Below are 26737 nucleotides of genomic sequence, written 5' to 3' on the forward strand. Positions count from 1 at the left end.
CTTTGTTATTTGAACCGTCATTACGTTTTATTCCCTATAACTCATACAACACAATTACAGAAGCTACACATCCAAGCAGGGATATTGGATGGTACACAATGTGTACCAATGAAGCCACGAATGGATTCACCAGAACAATATTTAAATAAAGGACAATCGTTTTTAAAGGATTTAGAACAACCTTATATGTCATATAAGGTTGTTCTAAATCCTTTAAAAACGATTGTCCTTTATTTAAATATTGTTCTGGTGAACCCATTCGTGGCTTCATTGTCATTCGCATTACAAATTCAAAGCAAGTATTCATTTATGTAAGTAGGGTTATGCGGTGCTTGTAACATTTTAGACTAAGTGTTCGATTAAAATTATTTTGTTATATAATAGTACAGAAAAAAGTGTGATACACACTTACTTATAACTACTTGTGTTTAATAGAAGGCATCCATCAATGTTTTTAAATGTTATATAAAAAGTAGAAGCTGGAGTTTTCCTATAAAAAGGAATATAAAATACACAATAGCCGTTAACCTTTATTTATAGAAAACAAATCAACAATAGTGTATGTTAAAGGCAATAGATTTTGTCTTGATGCAACGTTTGAATGCTTTATACAACTCATAATTATATATGTCGTTAATTTATAATGGAAAACTCTATAATGATGTAACAAATTAATATAAACAAGAGTACTGACACTATGGCCGGCAATAGTTTAGTATTTTCAAACAAAAATATTTAAAAATGTATTTAATTTCCCTATGCAGCAAATATATTTCAACTAAGTGCGCTCTTTACCCTTCGACAACGAGACTGTTATTCATCTTCACATCAATGAGTTGGGTTTGTAATGGGACTTATTAATGTCATTGTATTAATTTTGTCAATGTAAACCTATATTATTCATTTATTAAATTCAGCAAATGCCCATACTGTCAAGAAACATCAACAATAACTTCAAGTATCTTTGCTACTAAAATCTGAAGAAATCTATACAATCCTCAATTCTATGTTTTAAATAATGTGTTAAACTGACCGTCGGGCCTTGGCGCGTGTGTGAGCATACAAGTAGTTGAATGGACACTGAGCTCATTTACATATTATTTATATAAAGCCAGCCGGGGTAAGAGGCTTCATTGTCATTCGCTTTACATATTCAAAGCAAGCATTTATACTCTGGTCCGAGTCGCAATGCGCAAGATAAATTTACTTAGAGAAATTAACTATTTCGCCTACGGTTTTAAAAAGGAGTATCTATGGGTATTTGTACATGAAAAGATATTTACTGTCGTAACATCATTACGAGCATAGGTAAGCGTCACTTACAATACAAAATCAATTATCAGCAATGTTTTCTTTAGACATTAAAAACAAGATTCTCTGTTCGAAAGTGTTTAAAGTCAGCTGAGATCCAAGAACACAACTCTGCAGCAACAAAATCAGTGTGAAAGAACAAATTCAAATTCTTATCGATTGAGTTGCATAAAGATTTGTTTAATAATCGGACTTAACCACCACATCGTTCACATGCAAACTTCTTCGTTGGATGAGAGTAACCTAAAATCCACTTGTATTTTCTTTTTTACGATTAGTTTAAAAAGGAATATGTTTAGATATGCTGCGTTTACTTTTATGGCAGTACTCATTTTTCCTATTCATTACTTATGTTTTGGTAATCACAAAACCTAAAACTGCGATCTATAGTTTATAATCTTTACAAAGCCAACACGGTAACTTAGTGAAAGCGTCCTAGGCTGATTAGGCAAGATACTGCCATAGATAAAACATACTCTATGATACTGCTGAATTTTGTACATGTGGTCACCACTAAATTTATTATCAAGTATACTAGCCATTATAGAATAATCGCATAGAATCCCTCCAATTCAATTTCTACTAACTTAAGTAACTATTTTAAAATGCTATTTCTATAAAAAATATTGCATTTATTAAGGTATGTAAGCTTACATTTTTTATTGGTCTAGGTAATAATAAATTATTTTTCAGTGGATTAAAGTCGACACGGTTGGCGCTCTCCATACATTTACATTTCGCAAGTTGATGATGACGCCGACACCTGTCTCAATGACAAAGATTGATATGAGTTTGCAACTAATATCTACCACTCGCTCATCTTTTGTTTGAATACTGTCATCATGGAAACGATTATTGGTTACTTTATCACTATAATGAACAATAGATTTGTATAGTGATATTTAGTTTGTAAATTCTCTCAAAAAACCATTGCAATATAGTGAATCTTTGATTAAATTATCTCTTAAATTTGATCCTGTTTTATTATTTTGCTTTGACACTACCAGTTTTAAAAATACCCCCGCCACTGCAAACCTGCAGACTAAGTGAATTTCCATTTGCCTGATTGGAATTTCCATTCGAATACTCCCTTAGAGCTGTCAGATTTACAAGATAAGTTTAATGAGGTCCTAGGTTTGTTGCTACAGGAAAGGTTATAAAGTGTGTTTTAGGGAAATATAGATGACTTAGTTATTAAATTAATTAAAATAAATACTTTAAAACTTCATATAAATAATTAAGTATTTGTAAAACGTCAATTAGATTATTAGTATTATAGCTTCATCTCTACAATGACAAATAGTCCATCCCCCTATTTTACTTTTCAATTATTACTAAGTAAACCTCACCATCCGAAAATCAGGCATTAGATAAAACATTTATTCCGGCTTGGTTACGTTATAACATAAAACAAACGTCACACTGAAAAAACTCATGAACCTTTCAAGTTTTTAAATTTGAAATGAATATTAAATATCATCTTCAAGACTAAATTAAAATATTAGCTTAAGCCCAACCCCAAAGGTTCTTGATTTTGAGTTCCTGATTGTGTAATGAGTATGTTTTATATTTATATATTTTTAGCTTTGCATTTGATCCACGCAAAAATGTTTAATGTTTTCAGCAATAATTGTATTTCTCAACACCAACATTTTTATGCAATACTCGTTGCGATATTCCTTACCAGAGGATGTATTGACACTTTAACTTCAATGGGCAATGTTCGCAAACGTCTGTCGAATTTACAATGAACCAACCACTAAAAAAAAAAACTTGAAAATATACTTAATAATGTTTACTGGTGAAAGATTTTAAGTATAAAATTCATTATGTAGACAACAAAGGAATTGTAAGTCTCTAGCTATTTAGTAGCACCAACCAATGAATGGACTTAGTGTCTTCCAACAGAAATCAATTACTCTAGATGTTAATGGTCTTGTTTTCTTCTTGTTGTAGACATTGCGACCATATTCATTGCTAACTCATTTATTTAAGTGCTATCACATTGATATTTTACATTAAAATCAACAAGAAAATGTATAACATGTAAAAATACATTAACGTAATTCATATGTATACTTAACTTACTTGAACCCACAAATATAAGTGTTTTTGAATTTTCTTTTTTGGAAAAGAGTGTTTACTATATATTTTACTATTAAAAAACGAAGAAATAATTAATCATCACCATGATATTGTTAGCTTGAATGTTAGAACAAAGTACACAGTTTACCAATAGTAGTTAGATTGTCTCGTATAAGAGTAAACTAGGAAAATCCAAGTCTTTAATTTGTACTTGCATTTAATTATATAGCCTAAGTTTAAGTGTTCATTAGGGTTCTATACTGTACTAGCACGTACTAGTTGCTTTACTTGTGCTTCGCAACGGGATGAGCATTACACATAAGCATAACACAGAAGAGCATTGCTGTTTTTCCTTTAGTTTAATTCAGTTTAATTTAATTCTCCAAGTAAGCCTTCGCGTTTTAAATAGCTTCAGATCGACTAGGAGATTAATAGTTTTAGTTGTTTGTGTCAATTTTAACTCAACTAAGCTAAAATTTAAAACTTGTTTGTTCTCTTGTAACTTTTGAACTAACAGGGGGAATTTTATCAGGAAACCTTTTTCATTGGGAAATACTGGAAAAAGTGGGCGCCACACCCCCGTTAAACAATCAATTAACAAACAACAAAACAATTTTGTTGCAATGAAATATTTTTGTTCATGCTTGCCCAATACTGGTTTCTTTTAAGGTTTTACGTTTACTACCAACAGTTGTTTGCCATCCACAACTAACTTATTTTTGATAATACAAATTTACCGTTGTAAACATAACCCCATAAGGATAGGTTTTCCCAGTTTGCAGGATTACTGGCCCAAAACCTTGGTACATAACGCACATAAAATAATAGATCCCACCACTTGAAGCCAATTGTTGTAAAATTAACGTACAATAATTTGGGCAATATTTAGATATTGACAATTTTGGACAATATTTATTTAAGGAATATTTCTCTTCTTTTGCAAGGTAGTTGAGTGGGTGCTCGTTTTTTTAAGTAAATAAATATGAACAAAAATACTATCTATTCTTTGAGAAAACGACGCTTTAGGTCGCTTTATGTTAATTATGAATGTAAGGTAAGTGTAAAGTAGAGTAATATTATAATGAATGCAATTCCCAAATGCTCTAACAGATGATTTATATTTTACCAGCTGGTAAACATAAGTTTCCTTCCAAAATATATGGTTCTCGTTCCAAGTAGTTAAACTAAACATTTTTAAATGCTAAAGTACTGTGTTCAACATAGATTTTTATGTGAACAATAGAACATTTAGTTTAAAAAATCAAAAGGTATGAAGACAAAAAAAAATACCATCTCACTTTATATTTAAAACGTACTGTCTCTTTTTTAGCTCAATTCAGGAAAACGTTAACGGACACTTATAAACCAAACAAATTTTAAAAAGTTGACGTATATTCAACATTTTAATGTGATAAAATTCGACCCTTAATTTGTAGTCCGTGCTCTTTGGAGATGGTTTCTTGAAAAGCTAATAGGAAGTTTCACATCAGGGCCTTTTATTAAATCATTTTTATGTTTGTGATTTTCTCAAAACTTCGTGTTCCTTATTACCTTTTTATATAGATAGAATAAAATGTTTGATAATTTTACATTATCAACCACTTTGAGCTTTTGGTCAGGAAAGCTAAGTTATAATGGATCTGGTTAGACCAGCGAACTTTAGCCTAAGGCAGCTTCAACGTGTTTAGATTAAATTTAGGGAGCTTTACTTCATAGCTTACATACTGGAAATGAAATTATCCGTTGGTCAGAGTATTAAAAATAAAGGTATAGATGATATTTATTTATAAACACATATTATAGATCTATTACCAACAAAATAATAAATTAAAATATTCATTTCGCATAGTTTGATTATACCATTAGGCCTACTAAAGCTGATTTGTGAGTTTAGGAGCCACAAACTATATATCTATACTGTATATCTTTTGTACTTGAATATACGATTCAGTGCGATGAAATGCATTTGCAAAGACTTATAATTATATTTTATTTCCATAAGAAAATTTTTTTACGTAAAATCAGTATGCAAAGGGAAAAATTTACCTAATGTTTTTGGATTAACTGATTTTTTACCAGATCAATTAAAACGACATTACAGTACCTCCTTGACAGAAGATTGCGCTTTAATAAAAATATGAAGTAAAAAAATTGTATGTTAAACGACGAATAACAATAAAACTATAAAATGAAAAATTATCTTAAATAATTGTTTTGAGAAAATAGAAAAAATCTTACATTTCTCTTGCGAAGTGACGATGCAATCATTTGTACGTCTGACACACAGCAGTAGAGAAGCACTATTACCATTTCCCGGTTGAACTAGACCCTAATTTGCTAAATGAGATTACTTAAACGTCACATTTACCCATGGGGACCCCCCCCCCTCTAACACGTGTGGGGGAGGGGTAAAATCACTGCCTCATTCATAATACAAATCCATGGTTAATACAATACAATCGCAGTTTTATTGTTTAAATTTCTAGCTCGGTAATGTTAACAGTGTAGATTTCATTTAAAAAAATATTTTCTTTGTGGCTAACATAAGCGAAAATATTTATTGTAAAATATAATATCTGAAAAAGAACTTTTTAAAATATACCAAATTGTTTATTTTTCAGTTTTGTAAAGCAATTAAATCCATTGAATCCAACAATAAAAAAAAGTTAGATTGTTTTAGACGTTATGTGAAATTCCAAGTTGTAATACTATAAGCTATAAGCAAATTCTAAATGTTTAATATTAAAAAATTGTAAAAAAATATTACAGTAATTAGTTACCTTGCTTTTGCTCCTTGGTACGAAGTCCTCTTTCGATGTTTTCCTCCTTTTGTCCTTAAGGATCATACGAGCCGCAGCGAAAGCCATTGTTTTTGCTTTCGGAGATTTGTACGAAAGACAAGATTAGGCGCGCACTTTTATAAATCTTTAGCTAACACTTGGGTCCATAAGTCCAATACATTCTTGTTAAACTAGAGTTCTTTATAGTACGTCCAGCTCACTAGATAATGCTATTATATTAGTATGAATAGTATTTTAAATATGGTATGGTCATTGTCCAAGATTTAAAATCCTAAAATAAAACTTCTAATTCTAAGGCTAGAATGTGAATAACATAAAATAGTTAACTAAAACTAATGAAATATTTCAGCAAGTCTAATATTACAAACATAAAATAATAAAATATGGAATTTCTGCAAAAATGTGCACATACTCTTATAAAATGTTTAGTTTTGTGTTGACAAATCCATTTTGAAACTTAAAACCTCATACAGATTTTTTTGTTTGCAGGTAGATTTACTGTATTTCAACGTTGATATGTTAACTTTTTAGGTAGTATTTTAAATTTATCAAGCTTTAAACCTTTTTATACAAGTTTTTTGTTTTGAATTTGGGTTATTCCAGACACCTAAGAAAATGTCGATCAATATTTTCACATACTCAGTTAACACCGTAAGCGAATTAAGTATGTGGGTGATTTACAGGTATATTTTTTTGTTACGTCGGTTGATCAAAGAGTTTCACCAATTTGTTCAGTCCCACAATTCAAGGAAATGTATTGCAATGTGTTGCTGTAGAAATGTTTCACAAATAGCCTTGGTGATGTATGATCTCGGCCGATCCGATATTCTTTGACCCTTTCTTGTAAAATATAAGCAATGTTGTTCTCGAATCACGAGATAGTTATCTTGTTTTTAACATGCATGGAAAGTGATAAACTGCACCAAAATTTTTAACTAAACATTTTTGAAGTAGAACCCATGCTTAGGCCCCTTTCTTGTTTTGTGTTACGATTTTTCTAATTATTTTCCATTACAAGAATTTGGATGCCAACATTGCAAAGACATCAGTGTGCAGATCAGTTAGTAAAGGCACAATGCAAACTACTTCCTGGCAATACACCTTATCCGAGTCGAGTAGAAGTATGTAGTACCTTCAATACTGCATCTGCGGCCTGAAGGTAGAAAAGTCTCCGAATCGTCAGTAGTGTAACAAAGCTTACATTTTAGAATAACAGCATTGAAAGTTTAGGTCTTCATAAAAGGGTATGCCATTACAATTTCTGCTTAAATTTACCAAAAACTAAGTTCTTGAAATAGTTTATATGCACCTTTATGTTTATTTAATATTTTATAATGTATAAAGCCTATCGGTTAGATACATGGAATAGCAAGTTTGCACCTCTTGTTTCCCGGAAGCGTGGGGCCGGATGTTGTGCTCAGCCCCCCAACCCCCTTCCATTTCCCATGCCCCCCTTTAGGGGACTCACAGGGTCGATACCAGGGCGGGCGGGGCTCGGCCAACTTTAGGCGCCAAAACACCCTCCTCTCCAACCCCTATCCTTCACCTATTTATAGACTGGTTGTTCGTTATATTTTACAATTTATAAATATTTTTCAAACGGTTATCTGTTGGCCATTAAAATGCCATTACAATCTTTGGCGTAATAAACTGTAAAACGTGCATATCAAATAGATTAGTATGACATTAAAATAATTTTATTGACGTATCTTAAGTAGTAGATGTGAATTGCATATATTATTAGATACTACAATACACTATATCGTTATTTATAATTATTCAATATTTACTATGATTGTTCAGCTGTAATTTATCACGCAAAACATACCGTAGCAAAGTTTTTAGCGTTTAGCTATTAGCTGATTTCACATAATCGAATGAAATTGGTAAATTTTCTTTATGTTTCATAAATTTACCATCTTTGATATATAAACTCATTATTTGTTTGCAAATCAGGCTTAAATGTTCAAAACTGAACAAATAGGGGTGTTCATAAAATAAGTAATACATATTATTAGTATTTAATTAATTATATGGTATTCTTTTTCCGATTAAATCGTGTCTTAACAGACAGGTCTCACGATTTAAAAAGCAATAATGATATTTGAATTGCAGAATTAAACTCCAAATTTGAAAGATAAAAGGTTTTAGGCCTAATGTTCTTTTCTTTGAATCTAATTAAAAGGGAACGTGAATTTGTTACAAACATTAAGTATTTTACCAAATTTCTCAACTTAAATTCCAGAACCAACTGTAGTTAACAAAGGAACATCCATCGCAAAGTGTTATAGAAAAATGCCAAGCTTAAAATCTTAAAGGGAATGTCGGTTTTGGAGGTATTCGTCCGCGGTCAATGTATATAGTTGAATTTCTGTCTTCAGGACTAGACCGAGATACAAAAGGGATAAGCACTATTATTGTACAAACTATTTGACATGATTGTTTGATATAATCAAATTTCACTCCAGTACAAAAAAACACTCGACTGGTGATGATTTAGTATCTTGTATTTAGTGAAACGCTAATGGCACCAAGTAACGAAGATGCGTTGTACCTTGAGCAGATCTTGACTAGGCATTCGAGTCCTCTATCATAGTCGTTGGAGTTTGTTAGAAGCACGAGGCTGTTAAAAGAAGAGTCTACTTAACTTAAGTTATAAGTAAAATTCTATTTATTCGTTTTTGTCTATATTTTTTTCTACAAGACGTTAATTGCTAAAAATTTTACTTTATTATTTTTTTACGAGTATTGAAATATACTTTGTATCACTCTGAATACAAATAATATCCACACAGCTGAGATTTACTACACCTTTGGTTTTCCATCTATCAAAACATATGATTTTGCCTGTCCCAAACACCACTTGTCCTTTGGCATTATCTATCTAGTAGAAATGTGTCACTTTTGGGTCTAGTATAGAAATATAGGCAACTATTAATGCACCAAACAAATAATATTACCGTGTAAAATTAAAGTAAAAGAACCATCAGGCTCCAACCACTCTTGCATTGCCAGTCAACCGTGAGGTACAAGGTACTATTACAAAATTAGATTATCGTTAACAAATATTTAACAAAATATTAGCCTAACAATTTTAGTAATTTTATCCACTCAAAATCAAGTTAAATGCGAGACCTCGTTAATAAAGGTTTATTTTCACACTTTCCTTGGATGAACCCGTCTTGACCATGTTTTTTAACAATTCCATTCGTCAATTCAACTGAAAATTAGTAAGGGATAGTGCATACAACTTCTATCAACTGAATTCCAAAAATTATACAGCCTATGAAATGTTTTGGTATGAAGGTTTAGCAAAGAGATCTCTGCAATACAGAAAAAGAATTCCTTGCCTGGAACATCTACGTGTTTCCTAGATAGTGAACTTCACGCTTTGCTTTGCTCCTAATTATTAGCAAACACCATTACTGCATGGCAAACCATTATTTGTGATTGGCGAGATTCGTACTCAGGCCATCAAGACAAAATCCTGCACTCTAACTACCAGATCGGCCAAGACCCAACCAAGATGTATAAACCCAAATATTGTATTTCAAGATATTGAAGTCACAAAATCATTATAAAACATAAAATTACTTTTCACTCTAATGTAATATAATTTTTTATTACAAACCAATATTTGTGATACTATTAAGTACAAGGAAACTCTTGCAACTATTTTCTTATATGTTTTTAACTTCATTTTTCACTAAAGGAAAACAGTGAAGCAGTTTTAAAAATCATATTCCAAGATTGAGTTTCATGGAATTGAGCCAACTGAAAAACAATCAGACAAAAAGGGTAAAAGCTTTTGTTAATAAATAATTTTGGGATTCTGCGGCTTAACGGTTCAAAGGAGTAGCGTTTTTCTTCCTACACAATCCCTTTCTCGTTTGTTAAAAGGGGTTATTGGGTCAAAAGAGATACACAGATTGTTTCAAAATTGATAAGTAATACATGTATATTAATGTATTATAATAGGGTATGAAACCAATTGACGTATGTTGTACTAATCTATTTAATAGTTTTAGATCTTAAGTATAATAAGTTAAACTTGCAGGAATACCCTTTTATGATGCGTGTTATACAACTTTAAAAAGTATGCCGCTAACATTTAGCATACATTTATCACAACGGTTTTTTATTCACGAAACAAAGCTTAATGCTTATTTTATACAAAGTATGAAGCATTTAATTTATTTTCTCTGTGTAAATTTTACAATACAATTTTCCTTTTTGCAGATTTGGCCACACTATTACTATAAGACTTTTATGTGCAAAGTTTACAATTTAGGTGTGCTATACTCTATTACAATTAATAAAACGTGATATGGATCCTTTCGATTAAAATGTAACATATTTTACCTAAAACATTTTTTAAAGTAATTGTTTCAGTTCAGTTCTTAGAATTGAAAAGTTTCTCATAACAGCATTGTTTACTTTCCTAACAATATAGTATTACTAATAACAACACGGATAACGGACCAATGAGGTTCAAGAATTAAGAGAGAATAAGTAAAATTGTAATGATTCGAACTTCAACTAATCAGCTGTTTAGGCCAATTTAATTGTTAAATTATGCAATTAGTGTTTTGGTACAATGTTACGTCGCATCACCGTCAGTGGTAAGGAGAGGTTATAAACGAATACATACCCCCCCTTAGAAGTTATGAGAAGTGATTTTTAGTAATTAAAGCACCGTCGTAGGTAAAGTAGTGTATACGCAGTCGAAGTTTTTAAGGCACTCGTCATGGCTCGTACCCTTAAATTTTGTACTCGTGTCGTCAACACTATATTTACGCAATCGTTGCGTAAACTACTATTTTGGTTTACAATAAAAATGGTTAAACAATCTTCAATTTTGGAACCAACCTTTTAAATAATCTTGAAAAGAAGTGCTATCAAAATACACATGAAGGTACATATATAATTGTTCGTCTATAACTTGTTCCTGCAAAACGAATTGCAACAAACTGCATTTAACTGAAGTCACTATCAATGCAGTAAAGTTGAAACCATCTGTGCGATTACAATCGAATATTTTATGGTATATTTTGTAGTTATTGTTTCTCTTATTCATAAACTACTACTAACTATGAAATAATAGTCATCTTAGTAAAACCTAAAGGTCTGCATGATATTGATATTTCCTAAAACCACAGACATATCCTTTTGATGGCCTATAAAAACAAAAAACTATCGCATATTTTATTTATAAGTCATGTTTCGTGTGGCAGGGTATTTATTATTTTATAAGATAAGGAGAGGATTTAATGAAACCGCTGAATGGAATAGTTATACAGTAGCCGACAACTAATAACAAACATTCCTCTTTAAAAAATTTTATTCTAGTGAATGGAAAAATTAGTCATGCAAATAGAACAACAGTTCGAGAACAAGAGTTTTAAAACTTTTTGTACATGTTCTGTAATAAATTCGCATTTAATATGAAATCTTAAGTTTCATTTTTTAAATATAACATTCCATCTATCAACAATATTATTTTATATGATTCCCAAAAAAGTTTATGTAACGAGTTTTCTCTAGACATTTGCGGTTAATCTATCACTATTATTTTAGGACAGCTCAAACGGTTAAATCGATTTTATTTGATTGGTCATAGTATTATATTATTTATATGACTATTGAAATGCCATTTATATCAAATGATATTGAAATAGTATTAGAAACACAATAGTATAAAGGGGTCCAAAAGACCAGGACTGGTGTTACGATCAATTTGCTGTTTTACGGGTCACCGCTCCTCCCCCCCCCCCCCTTCAACTCACCCAACCTCTCCGTTAACTCAGAGATTGCGATTTGAAAGTAGAAAAGGCTCTTTCCAATCACTACCCTCCATTTCCTTTTTTCTTAAGCAAATGTGATTTCAGTTTTGGGTTAAATATTATAATTTATTATGCTACATAGTTAATCAAAATCATTTTGATAATAGTCAATAACACGGTTTTTGATGATAGTCAATAACACAGTTTTTGATGATAGTCAATAACACAGTTTTTGATGATAGTCAATAACACAGTTTTTGATGATAGTCAATAACACAGTTTTTGATGATTGTCAATAACACAGTTTTGATGATAGTCAATAACACAGTTTTTGATGATAGTCAATAACACAGTTTTTGATGATAGTCAATAACACAGTTTTTGATGATAGTCAATAACACAGTTTTTGATGATAGTCAATAACACAGTTTTTGACGAGGCGTCCGTAATTTTGAACACATTTTTAAATTCAAAATTTCTTACCACACTGTTAACATAATAAAATCTACTATTCAGAGGTTATAAGTTTGGGTTTATTAAGTGTGCAGGGGAAAATGTCGCGGCTGAAACCAAAAACAGACGAAACAATTTTTGTATTAAAATACACCAAACCAGAACCCAGAACACTTTCTAGAAAAAACATACGAATCATGCAGCCACCTTCAAATAAGAAGAAAAATATCACGACACATGGTAAATTGAAACCACTATTTAAATTATAGAAACAACCTCCAAAAAATCTCACCAGTTACCAACAACGCACTTGACTCCTACTTAACGAACCTAAACGTTTATCGCGTCAAAGCCGGCAAACTTATAAAAATCTCTTTAACCATAAAGAAAATATCTGCTCAGCCTCAGGAAACTTATCCTAAATAGTTCAAATTACGAAGGAATTCTTTAAGCCACAATCCTCCAATGTAGAGCTGCTTAGATAAAATTTTGGTGGAAAGGAATGGAATTAAGTCTACAACCACAGTTTAGATAAACATATATAGATACAAATTAACTACTATGAGACAAACCCGACTAAATAATGCTAAAATCTCTTAAGGATTTATAGTTAAGAAATTTACTTTTAAAATTTATAAAATTATCTCACACCTTAGACTATCTTCAACGGGATCAGATTTCACAAAATAACATCTTTTAACATAAAATAAATGTGTGACCGTAAAATAAGATAAAATAAGATTGAACTAAAAAATGTTGTGCAATTGAATATTTTTAAAATCAAATTAGAGGAATCCGAACCAAAATGAGGAAGGAAAGGAAAAAAACCAAAAACATCATAAATCTAACTAAAGTCTACAAATAAGTAAGCGCTTTCGATAAACCATTTGTAACTCACCCCTAGAACAAATAGAAAGTCCAAAAAATCGTGGTATGTTAAAATCCATTATATGTTATTTAAAGATAGCTTCACAAAATCCATCGATGAATCCCGCTGAACTAATGAACAGATAAAAATCAGTCTTTATAAGGGTGTGTATCTTGATTAACAATCTACGACAACTCAACATGTAAAACGTTACCATTGTTTGGATTATTAACTACTTTTCAGTAAATTTTGTATAGTTAAAATCTAAAACTATAAGAACAGATGATGAAGTTGAAATAGTATATTTCGTACCTAGGGCCGAAAAAGAGGTTTTTCCGGCTCGAGATAGTTTTTAAGTTCGAGATGAAGTCGAGAACTTAAATCGATCGAGAGCTGCAAAACCATTTTCGGTCCGTGGTACGAACACTATTTTTCACCACACTACTAATATTAATTCACAATAATGATAATGAAAACTGATAGTCAACGCAACTTTAAGGTTATGTGAAGAAGTCATTTAAAAAATCAGCAAAAATAATAATAAGCAGTTGCTAGGCAACGGTGAAAATAAAACAATTCTATTTCAATGCTATGGATACTGTTCGTGTAATTAATATGCAAGCGGACAGCTGATTTTGCGGCCCCGGGATGTAAAAACCTGCTCGGTCCCCAAATTTCGATGACAGCTGGCATGGTCAGCAAAACGAAACTTTCAGCCACCAATTAACGTATGTAATACAGCCAAAAACATCATAGTGTGGTGAAAAGTGCATATTCCCTATCCAAGGATACATCCTTGGAGATGGGAAGATCACATATTGCAACACTCCCTCCTAAATCTCTTGGTCTTTTGAAGACAAGAACCTCAAATTTCACATTGCATGGTTCAAATGTCATAACACTTGCAAAAACATATAGACCACGAGCCACCAATATGAAACCCTCCCCCTCCGTGGGAATTTATGACTTATACTTTTTTGTTGGTATTACGTACCAATTAAGACTTCAGTTGTTTGCCTCTTTAAAATTACAGCATATTCCGGAAAATAAAGAAAAACTGTCAATTTAAAAACTGTTTTATTTAAATTACAAAAGGGTAGCCTACATTAATCACTGGTGCAATATTTTTTATGAACTTGTTCAGTATGTATTCAAAGGCTTCCAATGAAAATAAAATAAGTTAATAAAATACCCCCACTACAGCAAACCTGCAGACTATGCGGATTTTAATTGGCCTGAATTGATTTTTAATAAAATCTAATTAAATAACATTAGGTTTAACGAGTACCTAGGAAAGAGGTTTTAAGAGATTCTATTATAATAAAAGAAATGTTATAAAACAATTTTAGACGTTAATTTAACTGGATTGTATAAGGTTCGTCGTAAGAAGGTCGTAAGGTTCGTGGAAGAAAATTCGTCGTATCAAAATCTGATTTGCAACATTAATTTTGTTTTTTAAAGCTCCTTAAAATAATGTGCTACTTGATATGGGTTGCCATTTAAAAGTCTTTAAGTTACCCTCAGCAACCCTGTTTGGGGATGGGGGGGGTGGATTTCAAAATATCACCAAAAGATACCTTAGAAACGTGTATCAAAGCTCGTTTGAATATATGCATATTTGGCTGAGCCCATTCATTATGTAGCAGGTTAACCAGTTATTCCTTATTTTTTCCATTAGCTAGGAATTTTTCCAATCCCTTAGGATCTTGGTTTTAGGACCTCTCATTAAAAACGTATCTCCATATCCCCTTCTCTCTCTTTCAATGATTTTAATAGATACATCTAAATAGGTATCCGTAATAAAGTATATCCTGCTGAAATTTGGAAAACGGCTCAAGGCAATCTCTTCTAGTTCACCAGAGGTTTCTGGAATATTATTAAGAACCTAAAAGTAAGTCATGTCGTCAATTACAAACATACATTCTTCAATCTTGTGAGGTTCATCACCTATACACCCTTGTTCGCCAAAGCATGAAACAGTTTGGCCTTTTCTGTTTTTTGTTGGACATCCATCGGCAGTGGCTAAGGCCATGGTACTGGACCTGATGGGTACGTCCACAATGCACGGGTACCATCAGCGTGTCAAGGCTAATAACACGTTCCTGGGACAGTTATTTGGATGTTCACTGTTATTTTTTATCAAATCAAATAAAATAATCTATACTAGAGGACCCATGCTGCTCCGCAGCGTTAATATAAATATCAAATCTGAAAAATAAAAAAATTATGATATTTTGATTGTTTGTGTAAAGTCTTAAACTTAACAGGTTCAAACGATCAATAGCTCAAATTAAAGCCTATAATTTACTCATTTGAGTCTAAAACATATAAAAAACGTAAACGATATACTGGAGCCATTGATTTTCAATCATAGAAAAACCTTATAAAAATATATTTTATTTGGATGTTCACTGTTATTTTTTATGTTTGCTTGAAACTCGTCCAGTTTGAATAACTAATACAGTAGCTTAAATGCAAGCTAGTATTTCACTGAAGGTTTATAGACCAAAATATATAGGATTTGATATAATTATAAATGGTGAAATATAATTTAAATTGAAGTAAGAATTCGAATTTATCAAATCTACGTTTTTCGGTCGAGTAATACAGTAGATAAATATATGTCGATGCTTGATTTAAAATCTATGCCTGCATACTATCAATTTGAGACCTCAATCATGAAAATCGGTAGGGTAGAAGAGCCAAACACACTCGGAAAAGAAAAACATTTTTTTTTATATATATTCTAACTATCATTATATTTTTGTGTTTTTCTGGAACATGCTGTAATTTACAAGGGGCAAACACCTAAACCCTTAAAGTACATGTCAATACGAGCACAAAAATGTATATTTCAAAAATTCCCACCAGGGTGGAGGGGGGGGGGGTATAGACCAGCCTCCGCTCTAATAAGTATAGATATATTCGTGTGAATAAGTTTTTCAAAGTTGAATGATTTGCATGATTCCTGACATTATGGATTAGTTTTCCCTAATCCTTCTTACCTTGATGCAACCAGAGGTTGGGAAAGTATTGGAAGAAGATGTGCTCCGGCTACAAGAAAAAGCTATTAGAGCTATTTTCAGGACATCTTTTACAGTTTCGTAAAGTCATTTAAGAAACAATAAAATAACATTTACCTCAATATACATTTTCAACTGCCTGCAAATTGTACATAAAAGTTAGATAATTTCTGACTCCAGCACTTACAAACACAATACACGCCACGTAAGAGATCTTTGACAATTAGAGTACAGCGGAGTCAAACTCTACAATGGGCTCCTATCAACTTGACAATGTGGAACACGAAACACAGCTATTTGGGAGAGTGGTAATAGGGGTTTTCCAGGGAAGGCCTATTGCCACGTCAGGGATTTCATCCTCTTATTAATAATTAAAAATAAAATAAAATGACAACTGGTCATAAAATCTAGTTTTTCAAGGCTTAAGTTTTTAAAGAAAATTTGGGCTTTTAAAGATGTTCATAAATGTAACAAAAACATGTAATATTTTTGCTTTAAATCATTTTAATATTTAAATACAATACCTCTAAAAGAGTTTGAAATAAAATATTTTGTATTTTTAATGATCTTTTAAAATTTATTATGTAAGTTCCTTTCAAGTAATAATCTATATCACCTACCCTTTGAGTTCTTCTAACGGTGCACACTGTTTAACCGTTGTGTTATGCCAGTCGTTCGAAAATCGCAAATAATATATGTAAATAATAGTATGGAAATACCGAGAGTACTGATAGTATGGATGCCGTTTTAGGATTATGGCTTACTGGTTTTTTACGACATATGAACGACCGCTTTATTATGGATAATATCTTCTCTAAGTTGCGGCATTTTGTTTTTAGGAACAACAAATACAATATTAACCAAAAACCAAATTTTTAGAGAGGTATAATTATTTTAAAAAGTTTTTATTAGCTTGCTTTCTTGTCCGGTACAAATTTCGCAATCAATTTTTTTACTTAACAAGTTTTTAAAATTTATGGGGATCAAGTTTTAACTTAACAAACGAGTGCATATGATAACTTAAATGTAAAATCGTGTGAAACTATGAATACGTTCCTATACATAAGCTTTTTTAATTCGGTCAAATATATAATTTTTGAAATAATACATTTCGTGGGAAAGCTTTATTCTAGTGCACGAAGTAGGTATTAAGTTATGTAAGTTTAGATAATTAAAAAGATAACCTCAATGATGAGCTATATATTGCGTGCGTTCCGTAATGAACCCTTGGCTGAAGTGGGTATTCGAGGGGGGAGGGGAGGGGGTCAAGGTCACCATGAAACAATTACCCATTGGAGATTTGAGATTACCATTCAAATTATAAAGAGTATCGTCAATCAAGTTTGATAGATTGTTCTCATATAATCAAAACTGGAAGCGTTATCTTTGTTTAAGTATACTTTAATTTATTTTTTTATAAATGTTGGTTGTTTATGTAAAGATACCGACTCAAAGCTTAATAGTAACACCCCCTATTCGACTTATTTAGTAGAAAGATTTTACTTTATTAATTTTTATTGATGCAAATAGGTCCATTTCCACAACTGTATCTAGAAAAAGCTTTTAATGAATTTTACTTATTTTAAAAGAGTAATGTGAGATAAATAATCAAATGAAACCAACACAATAAATCAGTAAAATCAGAAATATTTTATCCTCCATATTTTACAAGATTTGTTTTTAAGAATTACCTTGGACAATTTTGTACCATGTATAGCTTCTTGAGGTACAATCTAATAATTCAATTGTACTTGTTTTTTTTTAGCAACTAAAGCCTCATCAAGACAATGCACATTTAACGTTAACTTCCAAGCCATCTAGCTTGGGCGGTTAAATGGTATTGACATAAAAGATTTTAAAATTGACTATTGCATGTAGTAGACAAACCATTAATATTCAACGTTTGGATCCATTTGTTTTTATTCAAATATATCACCGTTAAACAATCCTTGGATAAGATGTGCTAATGTCTAATTATGTTTTCTCTCTTGTATGTGACGATAGTTTTGTGGTAAAAATAATGCAATGGATAACAGTTATTTTCCTTCTACCATATTTCAACAAAGCTGATTTCTACAACGGAAAATTGAATTTTACTATCGAAATAATTTTTCCTCCACATCCCTGAACTATAACATCGTGAGGAGAAACATTTTACTATGCATAAACAAAGTTTTACTGACACAAATAATGGGATTGGTACTAGGTTGTTTAGAACAAGCCTTTTGCTACAACTGTTTGACCACCCGGACTTTACTTTTAAAATAAACAATAGAAAACTAAATGTAAATGATTTGCAGACCCACATAAAAACATACAGGGTAAGTGACACATAAGCTATATTTAGGCATTCTAAAATCCAGGTTGATAACAACGTTTCTCTAAAGTAGGAAAAATTTAATAATTCAAGCACATGTTATATCATATTCATAGTTTAAACTAAGCCTTCTTAACTGCCACAGGAGGTCACGAGATTGAACATTAGCGTATAAAGATAGGTTTTAATTAGGACTGGACGTTTCAGGTATTATCAATTTGTGCAATACAAGAGGGTTAAGCAGGCCGCGGAGAGAACATAATATAAAGGTAGAGATGAAATTAAGTCGGCGTGACTTCAGAATCATTGTGTAGGGTAGCAGTTAAAGTATTGAGCGGCGCTTGCCATCCCCACCCTTATATTTTATCAACCCTTATCGTGTATTGAAACGTCGTTAATGCTATTGCTTGTTGTTAGCCTACACAATGGTGAATAGTTCTTCTACTACATAATTATATTATTATCTAAATAATTATAGATAATTTATGTCTCAATAATATGTATATTAATGTGTTATTTTAATCTAGGTTCACTTTAAAAAATTAATTTGCTTATTGAATAGTACTGTACTTTAACAAACGTCACTAATGATAAATAATTAATTTAATACATAATATTATTACACATATAATCTGCAACTAAAGGTGGTATATTAAGCAATAAGTTTTATTATTTTCAATTATTGTTAACACATGGGTATTTTGATAACGTTTGACAACAAGGTTTATTAACATTTAAATACACCCACCGCAGCAAAAATGCAGACTTACCGAATTTCCATTCGCCTGACTACATTGACACTAAAATATTACCTTAAAATTGTCAGATTTATATAGTATTTAAATAAAATGTCTTTTAATGAGTATTTTTTGCTGCTACAGAAAAGTTAGGTGTGTTTTTAGTGAATTTCCCATATAGGGAATAAGCTAGTACAGTATTTAATTTAAATAAATGTGGATAGCCAAATGTAAAATAAATGAACTTGCCGAATGTTTTTAAAAATATGTGTATAAATAATTAAACTACACGGTTTGTTTGTACTCCGCAAGGATAACAAAAGAATTTGTTTATTTACACTTTTTATTTATTTTCTTTGTAACCACTAGACATACGACAACGCTTCAACATACTACATTATTTCTTTTCTTAAGCTCAAAAGATTTTTATGGAAAGAAATAGCAAAATCTTATGTTTTTAGAGTCAAAATGGGGAAATTCATTTTTACACCATAGATTACACCATCAACAAAAAACAAACCCCATTTTGTTTTTTTTTTGTTTTTTTATTTTTCTTAAAATAAAAGGCACATAAAGGATAAGTAATTACTAAATAAGTAATATAGTTGACACGTTTCTATAAATAGCGACCAAAGCTTTATTTAACCTCCCCCTCACACATACACACACACCCACACAGTTAACTTAAATGAGGTCAACATACTGTAATAACTATGTTGTCTTAGAAAATAGTATTTAGAAAAACAACGATTAATGCTTACTTTTCTACTCAATTATCTGCTCTCAAAAGACCATATATATATATATAAAATATTTAAATAAAAAATAAATCATATTAATAAAACTAGCGAGGTTCTGTGTAGTAATATTATCGAAACCAAATACAATTTCTTTCACAACTAAAATGGGGTTGGAATGTTTAACGGGGTTATACAAAATAAATTATTTATTTGTTTCACTTTGATACGATTGATGCCATCTATCTTTCTTCTGTCTTTCTTAGCGGGATTTAAAGTTGTTTGTTTCTATTCTGAATTTTTAGTGAGCCGACGCAAAGCTCAGGTAAAGATATTTTTTACTCAACCAGTTATTTATCGTATTGAAATTGTTTGAATTACGCAAATGTTTCTTCCTAATAACAAAAATGGTGTATTGCAGCTTTTGTAGATTCTACAAATACTAAAGCTGTTGTAATAGTATAGCTTCAGTAGTAAAGTTATTTATTGTTATGCTATTCTCACAAACCATCGTTCATTTTTAACTGAACTTAATAAATGGTAATTACTTAAACAAGTAGAAATTTCCTTTAAATAAAATAAAGAAAATATTTGTTTGACATTGGTCTTATATAAAATAACACTATGTCTTCATTTCTCCATTCTATGAAGTGACTATCATTATTATGATTTCGCCATTTGAGAGTGACGCTTAAGTTTCCTTGGTCATGTATTAATTAAATTTTTAACTGCAGATCTAGTTTTTAATCTGTAAGTAACTAGATGGGATTTACATAAATAGTATTGTAAAAATCCGGACTAGAATAACTAGTAAAAAATCTTACTCAATAAGTTCATCGTCATGTGGACCTCTCTCCTTGGTGTTACTTCCTAACAACTAATTTTGTATCAATTGTTTCAAACTGTGAAACCTCTATTTCAAAGTACAGCTACCTATGTATTACCTTCTAACAAAATTGATCTAGGATATGTGAAAAAGTACTGAAGAATGACAGCGTAATAAAACTAGCGGAACAAAAAATAGTGTAGTTTATTTTTATTACTCAAATATTACTTTTAAACTCAAATGTTAACGTCGTATTGCCTGTTATGCTAAAACTCCTAACGTATTAGTAATAAATCAATGTGATAGTAAAAATTTAGTTATCAAAATCTCGACATTATAAAACCGATGCACACATCGGACACGTAAGCGATTTTGATTCTTGATTTAAAACTGTATTGGTAGAATAAGAACGCTTACGGTTAGTATTTTATATTGAACTCGACAGAACAATCTGCAGGTAAAAGCAGGTGAAACTGGAACAAGTATTAGGAGAAATATCCGTGCAGTGATTCCGAAATCCAGCAATACCACCCTTATTGGTTATATTCACTACTTTACAACAAAGGTTTTCATCTCATTTACTGGAATTTTCACAGTCATGCATTTTAATATTAAATATAATATTGTTTGAAATTTTTATTTTTACCATTAACTAATTCTTATTAATCAAATTTTCTCAGTATGACCTATGCATGTAGAACAATGAGTAAACGGAGTTAACGTTACAATGATATTACATAAACAAATATATCATTGCACGATAATTTTTTACCGGTCAAATAAATTGTTTATATAGTAATATTATCCTAAATATTGTATAAACTATAAATTAACAAATAAACTTTTCGTAAACATTGGAAGCACTGAACAGTATTCGATGTTACTGATATTTGCTATGATATCACTTTATATCACCAAAAACAATGATTCCTTTATTGATTACAGTAATATAAAGAGTGATCAACACGTTATACAGAAAAATATTTTTTTTTAAATTTCCAGTTTATTTCAGACTTTTGGTAATATTGTTAGGGTTACGTTTTGTAAAAATTAAAGAATGGCATGGCTAAAACATTTTCAAAGTTCTTTAAGCTAAACAATAACATGTGAGCCTTGTTATAGTAAAAATAGTTTACCAAGCATAATAAATTACCATTGACTATTGCAAAGATACTACTAAGCAGTGAAACAAATGGTTGTTATTTTAAGGTCTTGAATAAACGCCTTAACGATGACGTAGAGAAAAATCTTGTTGTTTTTTTTATACTCTTTTAAAAGATCAATGTGCTAACGAAGAGAATAATGATACAGTTATATTTGAATTTCTTCTAACGTATTGTCTTAAAAACCACCTTAAAACCCAATAGTTAGAACAAAATACAAATTAATAAATGTAACAATGTCAATAATTGAATTGGTAAATCAGTTAATTATCCTGTTACGTGTTTATTAACCTTGAATGTATTGGTATTGTGTTCTGAGAAAAGTCTGTGAATGTCTTATGGTGTTTATTTAACAATTTTTTAACATAACGAAACCAACAATAAAGTCTGTAAATCTATCCTAAACATTGTTTATGGTCTCTTTTTGTAGTGAAACATGTTTTTACTGTTTTGTTTAAGTATTTGACTACCGATCAGTTTTTTTCCAAATCAAACAATAAATAATATCTATAAATCAAGGTGTAAATATAATTTTTCTCAATGGTTACATTAAAAGATTTAAGTAAAATGATTAATTTTACCATATACATTTTTTTCTTGAAATGTTTTGTGTTGAACTAAAATTCAATTCATCACCAAATTTGGTATAGTTTACCCGTTTTTGTAAAATATACTGTTCCAATTGTATATTATTTTTACAAATAATATATAAATACGTGGTGAAGAAATGAAAATAGTTCTAAACAAAATAAGTTCCTAACACGAAGCAGATCATTTAGTTATACTAATTAGGTTCCATGTGGTGACAACTCACCCCAACCTTAACAAATAGTAGAAACGTATAAAAGAAGATAGTAGTTAATCACAGAGCACAAAAGTAAACGAGAAAATAGACGAAAGAGTAGAAGGAAGAACGCGCAAGAAGAAACGTTATTATCTCTGGAGCTACGAAACCCGAATGATGTTGGGGTAGTGTGTAGCCGAGAAACCGAACGTGATCCGGGACAACACGAACATAGCCGAGCATACACGGAAACGCCCGAATATGAACGAGCTGCATCAGCTGACTTATTAAACCCCTTAGTCAAGCAGGTAATATCTCAGACCCCCATTTTTGAAACAGTCTAAAAGTTAATAGCCGTTTTATGCCTAGTCAATAAATTCCCACATATTAATGAGTATGTGAGTTGTAATAACAATGTGAAATAGATATGATAGTTAATTATACTAACTGTAACCTATATAAATATTATATAATATATAAATGGTATATACATACTAAGAACACACACTCTAATGCTAATTTGTTATTATAGATTAAGTGCATAAGTAATTTATTTTTGATGGTTTCCAGTCATTCATTGGTCAATTGGCTGCTTGAATGTAGAATTATTTGCAGTAGCTTGTATGGTAAATTAATTTGTTGCTTAGGTAGTACTCGTTTCTGGTACTCGTTTTTAGGTAGTTTTTCCGCTCTATAACCAAGATTTTTGTATTCAATTTGATGTTGCTTTAACTCAGTTAAGAAAGTGTCCTTTAACGTCGTCAGATCTCGTATTAGAGACATATCGTATATGGGACTTTTGTTAAGCTAATTAGGGAGCTACGAGCACTGAACGCTAGCGGAACTGGCAGAATATTTATTGATTTATATTTTACTTTAATTTTATGGTTACCTACTGCTTTACACCAGCCACTTTAATTAATAATTTATAGTTATTTATAGTTCCTAGCAACTAACAATACTCGACGTAAATTCAGAATATATTGGACTTTGTATCCTAATTAAATCACTCACTCACTTTGTTTAGCTTCTCTATCGGTTATGAATAAGTATTTTAACCAAACGCAATATGCTACTAATACTGTATACGATTAGTAGTAATGGTATCAAGTTTGAACATAGTAAGAGTAGATTCTTTTTAATATTCCATAGTAATTAAAATGTATCTAGGTGAGATTATTTGTTATTATTTCAACAAAAAAATTATAGTTTGTAGAAATTATAGTATATATTTCTTTCCTTAAAAACTATGCTTTAAGAGACTTTTGTAATATAATACTTTTTATAAAATCTTATTACTCCAACTTTAATGTGGTTTATTCTGTCAGATTATATTCTGATTAAATTCTTTGCAACTATACTGTATCGGTTATAATGGCATTGTTCCCAAACTAAAATAAGGCCAGAGACAGTGTTTAAGAGGAAATTATGTTGAAATTGTGAGTACTGAAGCTTGTAGAACAGAATAAGAAACTAATTTAAGAAACTTCCAGGTTTGGCAATATTACCTCCACTAAGGCCCCCCACTCTAAAGTGGCTTCCACCCCTCCCCTCCAAACCACCTCAGCACCCACCCCCCCCCCTCCCCCACCAAGACCAAGGTTTAATATTAATTCTGCTGTGATTGTATTTGCCCATTGCTAACTGTTCACTGGTATTGTTATCTTAGTAGTGATACCTAACCAGTGTTCATGAATCAAATGAAACTAGTGACATTTGGATTGAGCGAAAGACAATTGGCTTCATCATAATTGGTTACACTGTGACCTTATGGAATTTTAGTTAATTACATAGGTTGTCAAATAACTGGAATAATGATATTTGAAATTTTCAGAATATAATAAGTGTACTTATACTACAAAAGTAATAAGTGTAACAGAAAAAAATAGTTTACAGAATGTTTCATTCCAGGGACGATTCCTGAGTAAAGAGTATGGTGAATGACATGTTCAGTAACTCATATTGTTTTTCACTTATGTGAATATTGTATACAACTATCTTTTAAAACATTTAATTATTACTAATTGCCTTTTAACATTACTATATTCTCTATTTTTTGGAGTATGGAAAGAAGGAGGAACGAAGACATAAAGTTTAATCATTAATTATTGGTTAAATATTGTGTCATGAATTTGTAGTTCAAGTTAAGTTAGGTTTCCCGAGCATAAAAAGGTTTCTTTAGGATGACACGTCTATATTTTATGGTGTATAAATAATGGTTCAAAACCTATCTAAAGAGTAAATGTACATCTCCACTTATTTATACACCATAAAAGATAGACGGTCATGTTAAAGAAACCTTTTTATGCTTTATGAATGGTTTATGAATGGTGATTTATGAACCTTTTTATGAATGGTTTTAAACCATTGAGTCACACAAACACGAATCGTTAAATCAACGTTAAACACATGATACATTATTGTTGATTGTAGGGATTTAAACCCAGCCCTCGTGGAGAAAATCTACTTGCCTAAACCGATAAGAGACTCAATACCAATCCAAGACCAGTTGTAATAATTAACCATCAAAGATTATTTGCCTTTCTGTGTCACTACGCTTGTTTGCAGATGAATTTAACTATTTCTATAGCTATTCTTACGATCATTTTAATTTTTAATATTTACAATTTTTTGTTAGCGTTACACGCGTAAAAGGTTTCCAGTAGACGAATTGATAATCATAAGTAAAAAATAAAGTTGTTATCTTCTTAAATAGAATGGTTTCTTTGTTTAAGAGTATTCAATGTACATAGCCAAACGAATAAATTACTTAAGCAATATATATATATATATATATATATACTGACTACGTTACGCGTTGGTAATTTTACGAAAAGAAATACGCCTAATAACACTTGAAATAAATATTTTACACTTACACTGTTGGTACATATAAATGAAATTTTCTGATGGTAGAACACTAAATTCTACTAAATATTCTTTTCCTTCCTTTATTAGTTAGGTCTTTAAGAATTGCATAGACTACCCAAAAAGCGTATTATTTTTTGAAGATTTTTCATATGGTTCAAATAAAATGCTGCATCCATTCATAATTTTGTGTATTTCAATGGCTTTTCCTAATCTGCATCTTGAATTTCTGGTTAATCAAGAACTAACTTTTTTTTACATCTATAGGCGTATTGTGTACAATTTATACCAGTTTTACTTGTAATATTCAATATTAAGAAAAATTAATTAAGTATGTTACTTTGTCATTAAGTTGTCATTTCCAAACTAAAAGAAATGCAAAAGCGAAATCTGACGTTTTTTTTTCATAAAAGTACAAATACCCCTCTAGGGAAATTTCTTGAAAGGTTTACAAGAGTCGAGATGGTTACAGAGACTCTCGTTAATATTACTCGCCTTTTTGGTACCTGTAATGAAATAGTAAATTATCTTTTTAAAAACTCCAAAATATTTTGCGATAAAACTTTTAACTTTAATAAGTACACAACATTATAAGTGATTTTCCTATAATTTTATATTTGTTTCTTTTAACATAGTTTTTCAATTGGTTAGTTACAAAAAATGCATCTTAAACAACAAAATTCTCTCCATCAAACCGGGACAAACCTCATGCTTAACAAGTATTAGGTATTAGCATAGCTGATCCTTAAGGTTTGTAAAACAATGAGAAGTGTGTTTAACTTTTAATAATTCTTGAATATTTAGATAATACTTTCCCGCCAATTGGAACATTCCATAGCCTCTTGTAATAACGGAAACGGATAACAAATATTATGAATACGAAGTAGATGGAATAATGTAAGGTAGGTAGTAACGTATTTGGAAAATAAATAAATGGGGGTTTAGTGAGCTTAAAATGAGTTTGGGTTGAGATAGGAGGTT

The 26737-nt window shown here is 30.8% G+C and overlaps 1 protein-coding gene across 10 annotated transcripts in view; it reads right to left on the bottom strand.

Annotated features, from left to right (window-relative positions):
* LOC129002832 (neo-calmodulin-like) overlaps nucleotides 1–26737 on the bottom strand; it is a 106818-nt gene that overhangs the window by 36308 nt on the left and 43773 nt on the right. For 2 of the 10 annotated variants that reach the window (XM_054430921.1, XM_054430914.1), the window contains exons 1-2: nucleotides 22919–23048; nucleotides 6177–6396 (exon numbers count right to left, since the gene is read on the bottom strand). The exons of 2 other annotated variants lie outside the window; for them this stretch is intronic. In XM_054430921.1, coding sequence (XP_054286896.1) covers nucleotides 6177–6263 — 87 coding nt within the window. In that variant the 5' untranslated portion in view covers nucleotides 6264–6396; nucleotides 22919–23048. Of the gene's footprint in view, nucleotides 1–6176; nucleotides 6495–22685; nucleotides 22702–22918; nucleotides 23049–26737 lie in introns of those variants that run through there. 6 more of the 10 variants (XM_054430919.1, XM_054430918.1, XM_054430915.1 and 3 more) reach the window with 6 other exon arrangements.

This window comes from Macrosteles quadrilineatus, unplaced genomic scaffold (assembly GCF_028750875.1).
Source record: "Macrosteles quadrilineatus isolate MER2022 unplaced genomic scaffold, UCM_ALF_1.0 Scaffold_9__3_contigs__length_116548681, whole genome shotgun sequence".
In the NCBI taxonomy this organism is placed as follows: Eukaryota; Metazoa; Arthropoda; class Insecta; order Hemiptera; family Cicadellidae; genus Macrosteles; species Macrosteles quadrilineatus.